The sequence below is a fragment of the Canis aureus genome, chromosome 17 (genome assembly GCF_053574225.1).
Source record: "Canis aureus isolate CA01 chromosome 17, VMU_Caureus_v.1.0, whole genome shotgun sequence".
In the NCBI taxonomy this organism is placed as follows: Eukaryota; Metazoa; Chordata; class Mammalia; order Carnivora; family Canidae; genus Canis; species Canis aureus.
This window is the reverse complement of record NC_135627.1, coordinates 55,380,626-55,392,552: the sequence shown is the minus strand read 5'-3', so window position 1 is coordinate 55,392,552 and position 11,927 is coordinate 55,380,626. Positions and strand designations below refer to the sequence as shown.

Here is an 11,927-nt window from a genome sequence, read left to right as displayed (position 1 = left end):
CTTACCCTTTTTGGCAAATCATATATGATTCCTTGGTTATGTATTTCTTCTAAATACCAGGAATTTTTTTAGATTGCCTTCAATTGCAACAGGCACAAAAATGAAAAGTTGTAAAAATCCAGGACTGTTGGGATTTTTTACTGCTGGTTTCATCACTACTATATTTACTGTATCTGCTTATAAGTTTCTATACTGTTTGTAGGTTTAGGTTTAAGAGGGTCCTCTTTGACATGATTTGTAGGTTAAAGAATTACAGACTTTTAAACCTACATTTCCTGTCCTTTGTTTAGATACTCCTAGAAAGGACTGAAAATGTGAACATTTATGCTGTTTAAAAACTAGATAGTCTTGGTGTAAGTTAAGAGGAAATGTTCTTGCATTATTTTTTTAGTGAAATGATTTAAATATATATTTATATATAGGTTATAAATATAAGTTATTATAAATATATATCTTTATTCTGTATTCTTTATATGGAGAAGGTATATATAATATTTTAGATTGTGTTTCCTGGATATATTTTATTTACCAGCTAATCATTTTATTTATTGTTTTTTAGCTTTTAGCTCCAGACATTCGACATGAAAGAAATGTGATTTTACAGTGTGTTCGGTACATCATCAAAAAGGACTTTTTTGGACTTAATACTAATTCTGCAAAAACTAAAGATGTATAGGTACCAGCACTCATGTGAAATAGGCCCATCCTAAAGTTAGTGGAGGAAAACCTTTTTTAAAAAAAAAAACAACTGGATTAATAATTGTAGACCTTATGAAATATTATGTTGGATTTTTAATTCTTTCCTTTGAATCTATGCAAATAAATACATAACTGGTTTTAAGACTCTGTCTCTATTGTTGGGGTTTGCCTAATATTTGCTGGTAGAGTTCTACTTTTTACTTATATTTATTTGTATTATTGCTGTCAGGTAAGGAAGTCTGCTGTGGGACCAGTCAAAAATTGAAGATATTGGGTTAGTAGTAAAGAAAAAGACCTTAAAAATGTTTAATTCAGCAAACATAATTGAGCAAAGCTGTAGGTTACGGAGAGAAGTACAGTCATTTCGTCTTTATTTTATTATTTTTTAAAGATTTTATTTATTTATTCATGAGAGACACAGAGAGAGAGAGACAGAGACACAGGCAGAGGGAGAAGCAGGCTCAATGCTGGGAGCCCGATGTGGGACTCGATCCCGGGTCTCCAGAATCACGCCCTGGGCTGAAGGCGGCGCTAAACTGCTGGGCCACCCGACCTGCCCCATCATTTTGTCTAAATGCAGGAAAATGAGAATCATCCTTTAACTGTAGCAAGGGGGATTATTTAAATAATAAACCATATCAAATTAATACACTCAAAAGGTCTTGAAATTTAAAATTTCCCAGTTTATTTCCAAGGACATTCGGAAATTCACCTATTGACACTATTTAAGTAGTTCAAATACTGAATGTTTGGAATATTGACATAGATAAGGCCTCTGTGTATGTTTAGATTCACTGGAAGTGCTTCTTTTTGGTATGGTTCAGAATTGGACCTTTTTAATTTCTCAAATGTAAAGCATGGTACTTGATGAGGTCCATCTAATTTGTAGCAAAAACTGTAGTTCGTGAAATAATGTAAAACCTCAGTTTTAAGATTTAAAACTGAGCATATTTCTTAATTGAACCCTTTTAAAATGTTTTTAAATAAACAGATCTTTTTTGAGTCTTTTTAATACCAGAATTTGTTTTTTTTTAAGATTTTATTTATTTATTCATGAGGGACACAGAGAGAGAGGCAGAGACACAGGCAGAGGGAGAAGCAGGCTCCCTGCAGGAAGCCGGAGGCGAGACTTGATCCTGGGACCCCGGGACCACGCCCTGAGCCGAAAGCAGATGTTTAACCACTGAGCCACCCAGGTGTCCCAATATCAGAGGTTTTGATCTTATGTCCTAGTCGCTTGTGCTAGCTAGAACTGGAGCCTTCCTTTTTTAAATTTAAAAGAAAATTAATCTGATGTGGTTGAAAAATTGAATTTTTTCTAACATTGTGATTATTGAAGTCCATGAGTCTTGCCTGCAAGAAAAAGGCAAGCAAGAAAGCTGATGGCAGCCCTGAAGAAAGATCTCTTGTTCCAATATTTATAAGATCCTATCCAGAATCCGGGAACACCTGGCATATAACGCTATGATACTACAGACCAAAGATCAAAATTCATATTTAGGTCAGTGTTTCCCAACTTTGTAACTGCCATACAGACGTTTTTTTTCTTTTAAGATTTTTTTAATTTATGAGAGACAGAGAGGCAGAGACACAGGCAGAGGGAGAAGCAGGCTCCATGCAGGGAGCCCGACTAGGACTCAATCCTGGGTCTCCAGGATCATGCCCCAGGCTGAAGGCAGCGCTAAACTGCTGAGCCACCTGGGCTGCCCCACCATACAGACCTTTTTATTCTGTTTAACTCTCCTCCTGCAATGAATCCCATGTTTTAGAAAATTATCTGTCCAGCACATTACTTAATTCAATTTATGTAACACTGTTGAGTGCTTATTTATGTGCTGCCAGTATTATACATGGATTAAAAATAGAAAAATGAATGAGGCTTGCCTGACTTTAAGGGATTCAGTTTAATTTTTACATTATTCATAGCTGTGACTCTTAACCCAATTCATCTCATCAGGATGAAGTAACCAGCGTTATACACTGGGTTGATATCCTAAAATCTGACTTACTCTGCAGTTTTATCATAGGCTGGCATGCAAGTTCCATAGGCTTTAAATACTAAATGAATTCAGACTCCTAGGCTGCTTTCACAGACCCCCATAACTCCAGGGATGTTCACAATCACTGCTTTAGAGTATATTGTACAAAGTTTTATTTTCAATTTCTCTTGTTTTCTAATAAATGTATTTAAGACTGAAACTGCTCTTCTGAGTATTGCCTTGTCTATATCTGGCCGTCTTGAGCTCTAGTGACTGTCAGTTATTTCTAGTGGGTAATTTCAGATTCAGTTGCCTTTATATTTAACCCAGGAATTCAAGTGCATTTAATTTCTAAGCACCATATAGCCTATGTGGTTTCTACTTTATGAAATACACAGTCAATATTTGTAAATATTCTGTGAGTGTTTTCAGGGGGAAGGGTGCCTGCCCTTGGATACAAGGTTTTTTTGGATTTAGCTTGTTAATTGTTCATACCATCTACATTCCTGTCCAACTGTTCGTATAACAAACTGATTTCTGAATGTAAAAGAAAGCATTATATGATGACTTGTGGTGAGTTGTGTCTTTTATAACTGTGAAATACTCTTGTCCTCAGTACTCTCTGCATTGACCTATTTTCCCTCAATTAATGTAGTCAAAACAGCTTTTTGGGAGTTCAGTCTAATAGCCTCTGGGGAATTTAATCCACTTATATTAATTGAAATTGTTGAAATGTTTGGAGGGACCATCCTAGCCTTTTTTTTTTTTTTTTTTGTATCTTATTTCAGCATTTCAGTGGCATGATTGTTGTTTTTTTCTCTTCATTTTTCTTTCTAGTGCTTCGGAGACAATTAAACCTATTGCTGTTCCTTTAGTGGTTATCTTTTTCTCTGAGTCTGTAGATACAGTGGCCCTATCTTCCATTTCTCTCCGTTAGCATCGTAGCACTTCCCTTCCTGGACATCTCCTTCTGTCATCGTGTGGGATTTGTTTTGGATTCATTTCTGTTACCTTGGTGTGTGTTTGTGTGTGTTTTAATAGTATGCGTAGTTATTTAGACAAATACAAGTATTACTGTTTCCTTCTCACTGCTTTTTCTTCATCCCAAGATTAGTTTTTTGGTTTACTGCAGTGTATCATCAGGTAATTAATCCATCAGTTTGAATCCTCCATTTGAATTTCTTTTTTTAATTGAGTTTAGGGTGTTAAGTTCAAAATCCTTTCCCTTCAGAATTTTGAAGCATTCACGTGATGGTCTGTTAGCATCCAGTATTGCTGATTCAAAAAATCAGACACCAATCTAATTCTCTCACCTTCTCTTTTTATTTATTGATAAAAACCTGTTTTTCTGTCATTGAAAAGCTTTTAGGATTTTCTTTTTATGCTTGGAGCTCTAGAAGTTTTACCATTATGTGTCTAGGTGTGTGGGACATTTGTCACACCCCATGGTCCTTTCACTCTGTAGAATTGTACCATTCTTGGATGAAGAACAGTTTCTAAAATGGTTTCTTTAATGATTTTCTTTCCATTTTATCTGTTTCATTTTCCTGGAACTCTTTTTGAGTGTGGGACCTCCTGCCTTGATCTTCTGTCACTGGACATTTATGTTTTGTCTTGGGCTTTTTGCTCTGTTCTGGAAGACTTCTTCAGATATTAATGTCCAGATCACTGATTCCCTCTTCAGGCATGTCCATTACATTAGTATTTTAGCTTCTGTTTCATTTTAAGTTTAGTAATTTGTTTTTAAATATTCAAGATGGCTTTCTTGGCCTCACTGCTTTTTTCATTGATGTGGTATCCTTACATTTCTGAGGATATCAGTTGGAATTTCCATGTTATTTTCTATTCCTTCAATTACTTGTATTCTCCATTGCCAACTCCATTGTTTTAATTTGTTCAGTTTACTAATTATCTTTACACTATTTGTTTTCTTTAAAGGATCATTCTTACATATGAGATTCACTTGATTAATATATTGGTGATTGGGTGTGTATTTTCCCCACATTGGTATGAGCCTTCTTCAAAAGACACTTACCGGGGCACCTGGGTGGCTCCATTGGTCAAGCGTCTGCCTTTGGCTCGGGTCATGACCTTGGGGTTCTGGGATCGAGCCCCACGTTGGGCTCCCTGCTCTGAGGGTTGCCTGCTTCTCCCTCTGCCTCTGCCTGCCGCTCCCCCTGCTTGTACTCTCTCTCTCTCAAATAAATAAAATATTAAAAAAAAAAAAAAAAAGACGTTTACCTTGACTGAGAAACGGGGACTTGTTCACGCAGACTGTTTGGAGTACATGGATGGGAAATGGGCAGATCTCTGCTCTTGTCCCATCCTCACCTTCACCTCTTATTCTGAGGATAGACCTCTTCTCTCCAGGGCAGAGCTCTCCCACTCCCACCAACCATTTGGTTTTGGAGGTGGGCAAGGTTAAGACTTGATGGTCACAGCTGGAGGCGTCCACCTTTCTGTCATGTGTACACTCAGCTTAGTGTATCCTTGGGATTGCTTTTATCTTTCGGTTGTCTCTTGGGCCGGTTTGGGCTGAGGCTTTCCACTCTTGCTTTTTATCAGTCTGATCAGCTTTATTGTGGTTCCCCACCTTTAATGGACACCAGAATCACCAGGAGGGCTTGTTAAATCCAGGTTGCAGGGCCCTACCCCCTAAAAATTATAATTAAGGAGGTTGGCATGTGGCCTGTGAATTCGCATTGCTAACAGGTTTATGGGTGATGCTTTTGAGGTTTGTCTGGAGGACCACATTTTAAGAACCACTGTGGGGAACTTACAAGTTTCTCAAAACCACTGGCACCCCAATATTACCCTCTATCTTGTACTCCTTCCCTGTTGTAATCTCCAGTTATTTTTTTTTAAATACCACTTCAAGGAATTTGAAGCATAAAGAGACATAAAAAGAGCTGTTTTAATCTACTTTTAACTTAATTTCTTCATTCATTATATTCTGTTTTAGAGTAAGCATCTTTTAAAAAAATTCTTCTTCTGGCTTTTTAGAAAGCATTTCAATTTGGAGAATTTCAAAGCTATGTAAAAGTATAGAGCATCATGTAATGATACCCCTCTTCCCAACTATCAGATAGCAGCTTCGATGCTTTATCAATCTGTGGACAGTCTTATTTTCATCTATAACTCACCTATTCCTCCCCACCCCACCTGAGATTATTTTGAAGCAAATGCCCAGACATCTTACTACTTTATTCCTGTATAATTAGTATATGTCTCTAGAAGATAAGGACTTGAAAAAAATCCCCACCATATCTTTACAATTAATAATTCCTTAAGACCATCAGCTATCCAATCAGACAAATTAAATTTCTATAACTTGTTAAGATAACATAGTTGAGATCATTATGTGTATTTCATTTCATACCTTGTTTATCACAAATGCCAGATTAGAAAAATATACATTGGACATATTTAATATTTGCTCAACTCCTGTGTTGTATTTACTATTATTATCACCTTCCTTTTCTCCATGAAGTAGTAGACCTTTTAAATTCTGAAATGGATGCTATATCTTCATTTAATTGTGAAAATGGCCATGCCAACTGTAGTAGAGCTTGTGGCTACTACTGTTGTGAGAGTGGAGTGGAGGAAGATAGGAACAGACTGTTCCTGCTGAAGGAACAGACCAGGGCAGGTTTTGCCACATATTTAATATTCATTTGAAAGCTGCCCTATTGACTTCCTTTGTCCAGTAACTATTTGCCCCATACGCAAGGCTGATGTGGACTGAATGGTCGCTCTGGGAGAAGAGAAGCCACTTCTACTATGTGGAAGCTGGAGCTTCAGAGGGCAGACTTGCTCCAAAACAGTCTGCTGTTAGCATAGCTGGGGGCTTCTTGGGAGGCACGTACGAATTGATTATTTCAAAACTGGGAGAGGAGAAAACTAGTAAATGTGAGTAAATGGAGTAATAAAGAAGACATATGCAGAACATACCTGAATTGAAATTTCTGTTCTTGATCGCTGTTGCCCTAGACTGTGCCCTGCAGAGCAGTGTACCCTTGTGAAACACAACCTGTGGCTAGTGTTTGGAACGCTTTCTGGGTCTTCTCTCGGTCTTTTGTACCTGTTGACTTGAATGTGTCTCTGTGCACCCCCAGGACAACCTATAATAGTTTTCCCTTTTCATAGATTGTGTGAAAGTTTCCATTATTGTGGTTTCCAGCAGTCTTTTATCTCTGGCTATTTGAGGGCAATACCACCATTGCCTGGGTCAAGTATTTGCAGTTTAGTGTCTATACATTTTTCTGGTTATTTTTATATTTTTATTTAATTTGTAGAACTCAACTATAGGCTTTACTTGGATTTCTCCAGTCTTCCATTGTGTCCTTTCTGATGATTAAGTTCAGGATACTGTGCTGTATTTAGTCACTGTGTTTCTCAGTTGCCTTGTTCATTTTGTTGTTTTTTTATGACAAGAGCGATATGCTCATTGTAGGAATTCAAATAATCCAGTTGTATATAAGATAAAAAAGGTTTGTTTTGCCCTCTACTATTCTTATCCTATTACCCAGAGGTATCACTGCTAATAGTTTGGTGTGTATTTCCAGACTTTTAAAATACATATATTTACAAATACCTAAATATGCTTATATAAATTTTGTGATGAGGTGGCCGATAGATATTGCTTTGCAAATTTTTCACTTGACAGTATGTCATGAATATTTATATATATGTAAATATATGCACATATGCATATATGCACTTTCACTTTGTAAATCATTCCCCTATGGGGAAATTTGTTTCCAGTTTTTCTCCAATGTTAATGAGACTGCAGTGAACACTACTGAATTTACAGTGATACTCTGTGTATGCATATGTGTGTGTGTTTATGAGTATTTCTGTAGGAGTCTTGGGCTCACAGGTCAAATGCCTTTAAAAGGCTATGTTAAATTACATTCTTATTAAAAATATGTTTAGAAAACATATCGAAACTTGAAATAAGGAAAATAGATTCCTGTATACCCTTTCAGTGTCCTACAAGATCATTGGTTCCCAAAGTGTACCCTAAATTTAGAGGGGGGTCTGTGAAATTCAAACTATTTTCATAATTATAGGACATTTGCCTTTTTCACTCTCATTCTTTTTATGACTGGATAGAGTTTTCCAAAGGCTATATAATATGTGATGCTATATAATATGTGACAGCTAATGAGAAGTGTCCTTGGGTATTCGTGTGTGATCTAGAATTTTCTAAAGTGGTAGATTGAGGATAAACATACATGAGTTTTTAGAGCTTAACTCACGTTGTTCTCAGTACTCTTATTAGCTATCTTTAGTTATGCCTGTTATAGTCTTTGTAACCTTGTAATTATTGAATTAATGTCATCAATAAATTATTTTTTTGAAATGCCAGTGATCTGGAAAACTGTAAAATGATGCCATTCAGCTCACTAATATTTTTTGTATTAGAAAATAGAGATTTAAAAAAAGTTATGTCAATATGTAAATGGTTTGTTGTTTTTAAGTGAATTAATATGCTTAAATTTTGTTTTAATTTCTAATGCTATGTATATTAACAAATAGAATCCACATAAACAAAGGCTCTTGGAGATCTCAATAACTTTTAAGAGTGTAAAGGAGTCCTCAGACTAAAATGTTTGGGAAGTCACTGTACTAGAGCAGTATCTAACAAATCCATCTAATGGTTAACTGACCCTTTTTGTTTGACTGATTGATTAGGGCCCAGACTATGTAACGTCTGGTGTTAACTTGTACAATATCGATAAGCCGCATGTGATTTTTATTTGGTAGAATGACCTATTCATTTTCTCTGGTAGAAAGGATGTCATGATTGTTTAGCCTTGTAAGACATTGATCATTTGACTTAGTAATCTTATTCCCCTTATCCTTTTCCGGTATTGTCTTTTGTCATCCTTTGGGATTCTTTGGTAAGAAGTGAAATCTTTGACCTGTGTTTACTGTGTTGTTTCCAACTTTTGAAAATTATTCCTTGACAGGTTCACAAGAGGTTCTTTTTATCCACGCTCTTACTAATCTTTTTACTGGTTTTGCTGATGCATGAAATACACCAGGTGCTGTAAGACTTTAAGGCTTTAAAGTTAAAATTTTTTTTTGACATTCCCTCAGAGTTCACTTTACATTCAGATGCCTGAAGAGGATATGAAACTCTAAGAGAAGGACCAGGTGGTGCCCAGGCTTCCCCTTCTGTATCCCACGTGGCCTCAGGGACAGGGGGGTGGGGGTGGATGTGCTTTTCCTTCAAATACTCCTACCCCAGGAGTTGGTCCCATCAGCAGATACTGGTCCAGAGCAGTAGCAGGTCCTTAGTGTTGGACCTTTCAACATGTAACAGGTTGAACTTAGATAACCTTGTTGAGGAATGAGAACATCCCCAAACAGCAAGTAGAATAATTTTGTTACTCTGTCAGGTGAGATAATGGCATCTTTTTCTTTTCTTTTTCTTTTTTCTTTTTTTTTTTTTTTTGCATTTTCCTGACACTAGAGGCCAAACATTTCTCCTCCCTTTTTTTTTTTGGCCATTGCATTCTGTGAATTGTGTGTTCTAATTCCTTATTTCCTATTGATTGCTTGTTTTTTTTTTTTTCTTTCTGATTTGTACACATACTCTATTATGGATCTTAATCTTTTGTTAAGTATTGCAGTCTCTTACTAGCATTTTTATTTGGGGAGAAGTTTGTTCTGTTACTTTTTCTGGGATGGCTTTGTGTTATCCTAAAACATATAAGTATATGTTTTCTAATACTTTTGTGATACTGTATTTTGATCTTTAATCTATTTTGCATATAGTATGAGATAAGGATCTGTGACTTAATTCCTTATTCTATAAAAATGTAGAAGAGGAACTTAAACTTATTTTGCTGTTCTAGTCCCTTTATTTTTACAGATAAAATGGTTTACCTTTTGGGGGCACCTGGGTGGCTCAGTTGGTTAAGCATTTACCTTCAGCTCAGGTCATGATCCCTGGGTCTTGGGACTGAGCCCCACATCAGGCTCCCTGCCTACTGGGGAACCTGCTTCTCCCTCTCTTCCCCACTCGTGTTCTCTCTTACTATCTCTGTCTCTCTCAAATAAATAAATAAAATCTTTAAAAAAACAGTTTACTGGGATCCCTGGGTGGCTCAGCGGTTTGGCGCCTGCCTTTGGCCCGGGGCACGATCCTGGAGTACCGGGATCGAGTCCTGCGTCGGGCTCCCAGCATGGAGCCTGCTTCTCCCTCTGCCTGTGTCTCTGCCTCTCTTTCTCTCTCTCTCTCTTATGAATAAATAAAATCTTAAAAAAAAAAAAACAGTTTACCTTCTTGATTCTGCCTTCTAGATTCTGTGCTCTATAGAAGGGTTTCTGTTTTTCTTTTTTTGAAGATGATAACATGTAATGGGAAATAATCCATTATTAATTTCAGAGTGATTTCTTTTTAATATCTTAATGGACATTTATTTAATTCAGGCTACATTTTCTTCCCATGTTCTTTGCCATGTTTTAAAAACCACTGAAATTGATTCCATGTCTTACTGGAGTGGTAGCAGCAGCCACTTCACAAATTTTGATTTTACACAAATATTGCTGATTCTAACCACTAAACTACCTTAAGATAACCAATAATTGGGGCCTTTTTTTATGTCACAGTGACTGCTGATTTTTTTTGGTCCTTTCTCACTGGACTGTGGCCTTCTTCTATCTTGAGAGAAGTCGTATGTTATTACCTTGTCTGAGAACATGTAAAATTCTCTACAGTAGACCAGTCAGTATTATTTGCAGATGAATTGTATAAATTCCAGAATATCGAAGAATTCTAAAATGGGAAATTCTTGAGAATGTTATTGCATTAAAATGAATCTATGGTAATATCTGTTCTTTCAGCTCTGAAAGTATTTTCTGTTTTTTGTTTTTAGACAATATTGGCTCAATTCCTCCCATATTTATTTGTATATATATTTAAAACAATGCTGAATCACTGTAATAGAACATCTACTTCCTTGCAGAGGCAGGAAAAAGAAAAAGTTCTGAATTAGATACATATTTGTATTCCAAGGCTTGGGTACATTCTTTTGGATATTTTGAATCATGGGGACATATTCGAGAACAGATTTTTAGACCATAACTAAAATAACAAGGTTTGAATTTGGTAGGCACTCGTTAGATCTCATACAGTTTTTGGTGGATGTGATGATATGAAACTGTGAGATGAGATATTCATCAAAAAACATTAAATGAGATATCAAGTCAAAACAAGAAAGTATCAATCACGTTAGGTACTGAATCAGACTTGTAGAGCCCAGTATTTATTACCCTTAATCACCTAGGAAGGAAAAATGGCATTTGAAAATTAATTGTTCACTGTGTCAGTCACTATTATTTGGTATCAAGCAGGGACTCCCAAACCCAGCTGATCGTGTGAATATAAGTTTCTACCTGTGATTCTGGGTTTTGTAGATAATAGGTTGTAGCTCAGGAATATTTTAACAAGTTCCCCAGGTGATTAATATGGTCTGACAGGTTTGGGAAGCACTGATGTAGACCATTGTGTGTGCAGTAGAAGCCCCTGCTGGGCGTCTTTCCGATTAAAATACAGATTGCTGGGACACCCCCTCCCACGTTTCTGACTCATAGTTCTCTGGTTGGGCCTGAGAATTCACGATTCTATTAAGTTCCCAGGAGATGCTGCTTTTGCTGGTCCGGGGACCACACTTTTTTTTTTTTTAAGATTATATTTTATTTATTCAGAGAGCGAAAAAGGCAGAGACATAGGCAGAGGGAGAAGCAGGCTCCCTGCGGGAAGCCCCATGCGAAACTTGATCCTGGGATCCCAGGATCACGTCTGAGCCCTGAGCCGAAGGCAGACGCTCAATGAGCCACCCAGGTGCCCCATGGACCACACTTTGAATACTACTGACAGATCTTCCCCAAGACTTCTCAATTCCAGATTGGTCTCACTCAAAGCAACAACAATTCTGTGGCAAGGTCTAAGTTTTCTCTGGCTTGAACCTTTGCATTTCTTTTTCCTGTTCTACATGGCGATTTTCTTGGGAGCATTAATTGGTGAACCTCTATCCCTAAGAAGAGTTTCGAGTAGAAAGATGTTTGCTGGTTGGGGAGGCTTGGCAGAATGAAAATAGCTGAGGAGTGGTGCAGATCTGGGTGGAAATCCCTGTGCTTTGACCCTGGTAATATTTATTGTGACCTTGGGCAGGGACCATCATCTACTTTGCAGCCACGGAGCTCCAGCCCTTGTGCCTTGCCATGCTTTTGTCC

General features: G+C 37.1%; 1 protein-coding gene across 2 annotated transcripts in view; it reads left to right on the top strand.

The window, feature by feature from the left end:
* The window catches only part of NUFIP1 (nuclear FMR1 interacting protein 1), a 74,894-nt gene that overhangs the window by 44,923 nt on the left and 18,044 nt on the right, over positions 1 to 11,927 (top strand). For both annotated transcript variants that reach the window (XM_077855615.1, XM_077855616.1), the window contains exon 10: positions 560 to 6,587. In XM_077855615.1, the coding sequence (XP_077711741.1) occupies positions 560 to 676 (117 nt within the window). In that variant the 3' untranslated portion in view covers positions 677 to 6,587. The remainder of the gene's footprint in view (positions 1 to 559; positions 6,588 to 11,927) is intronic.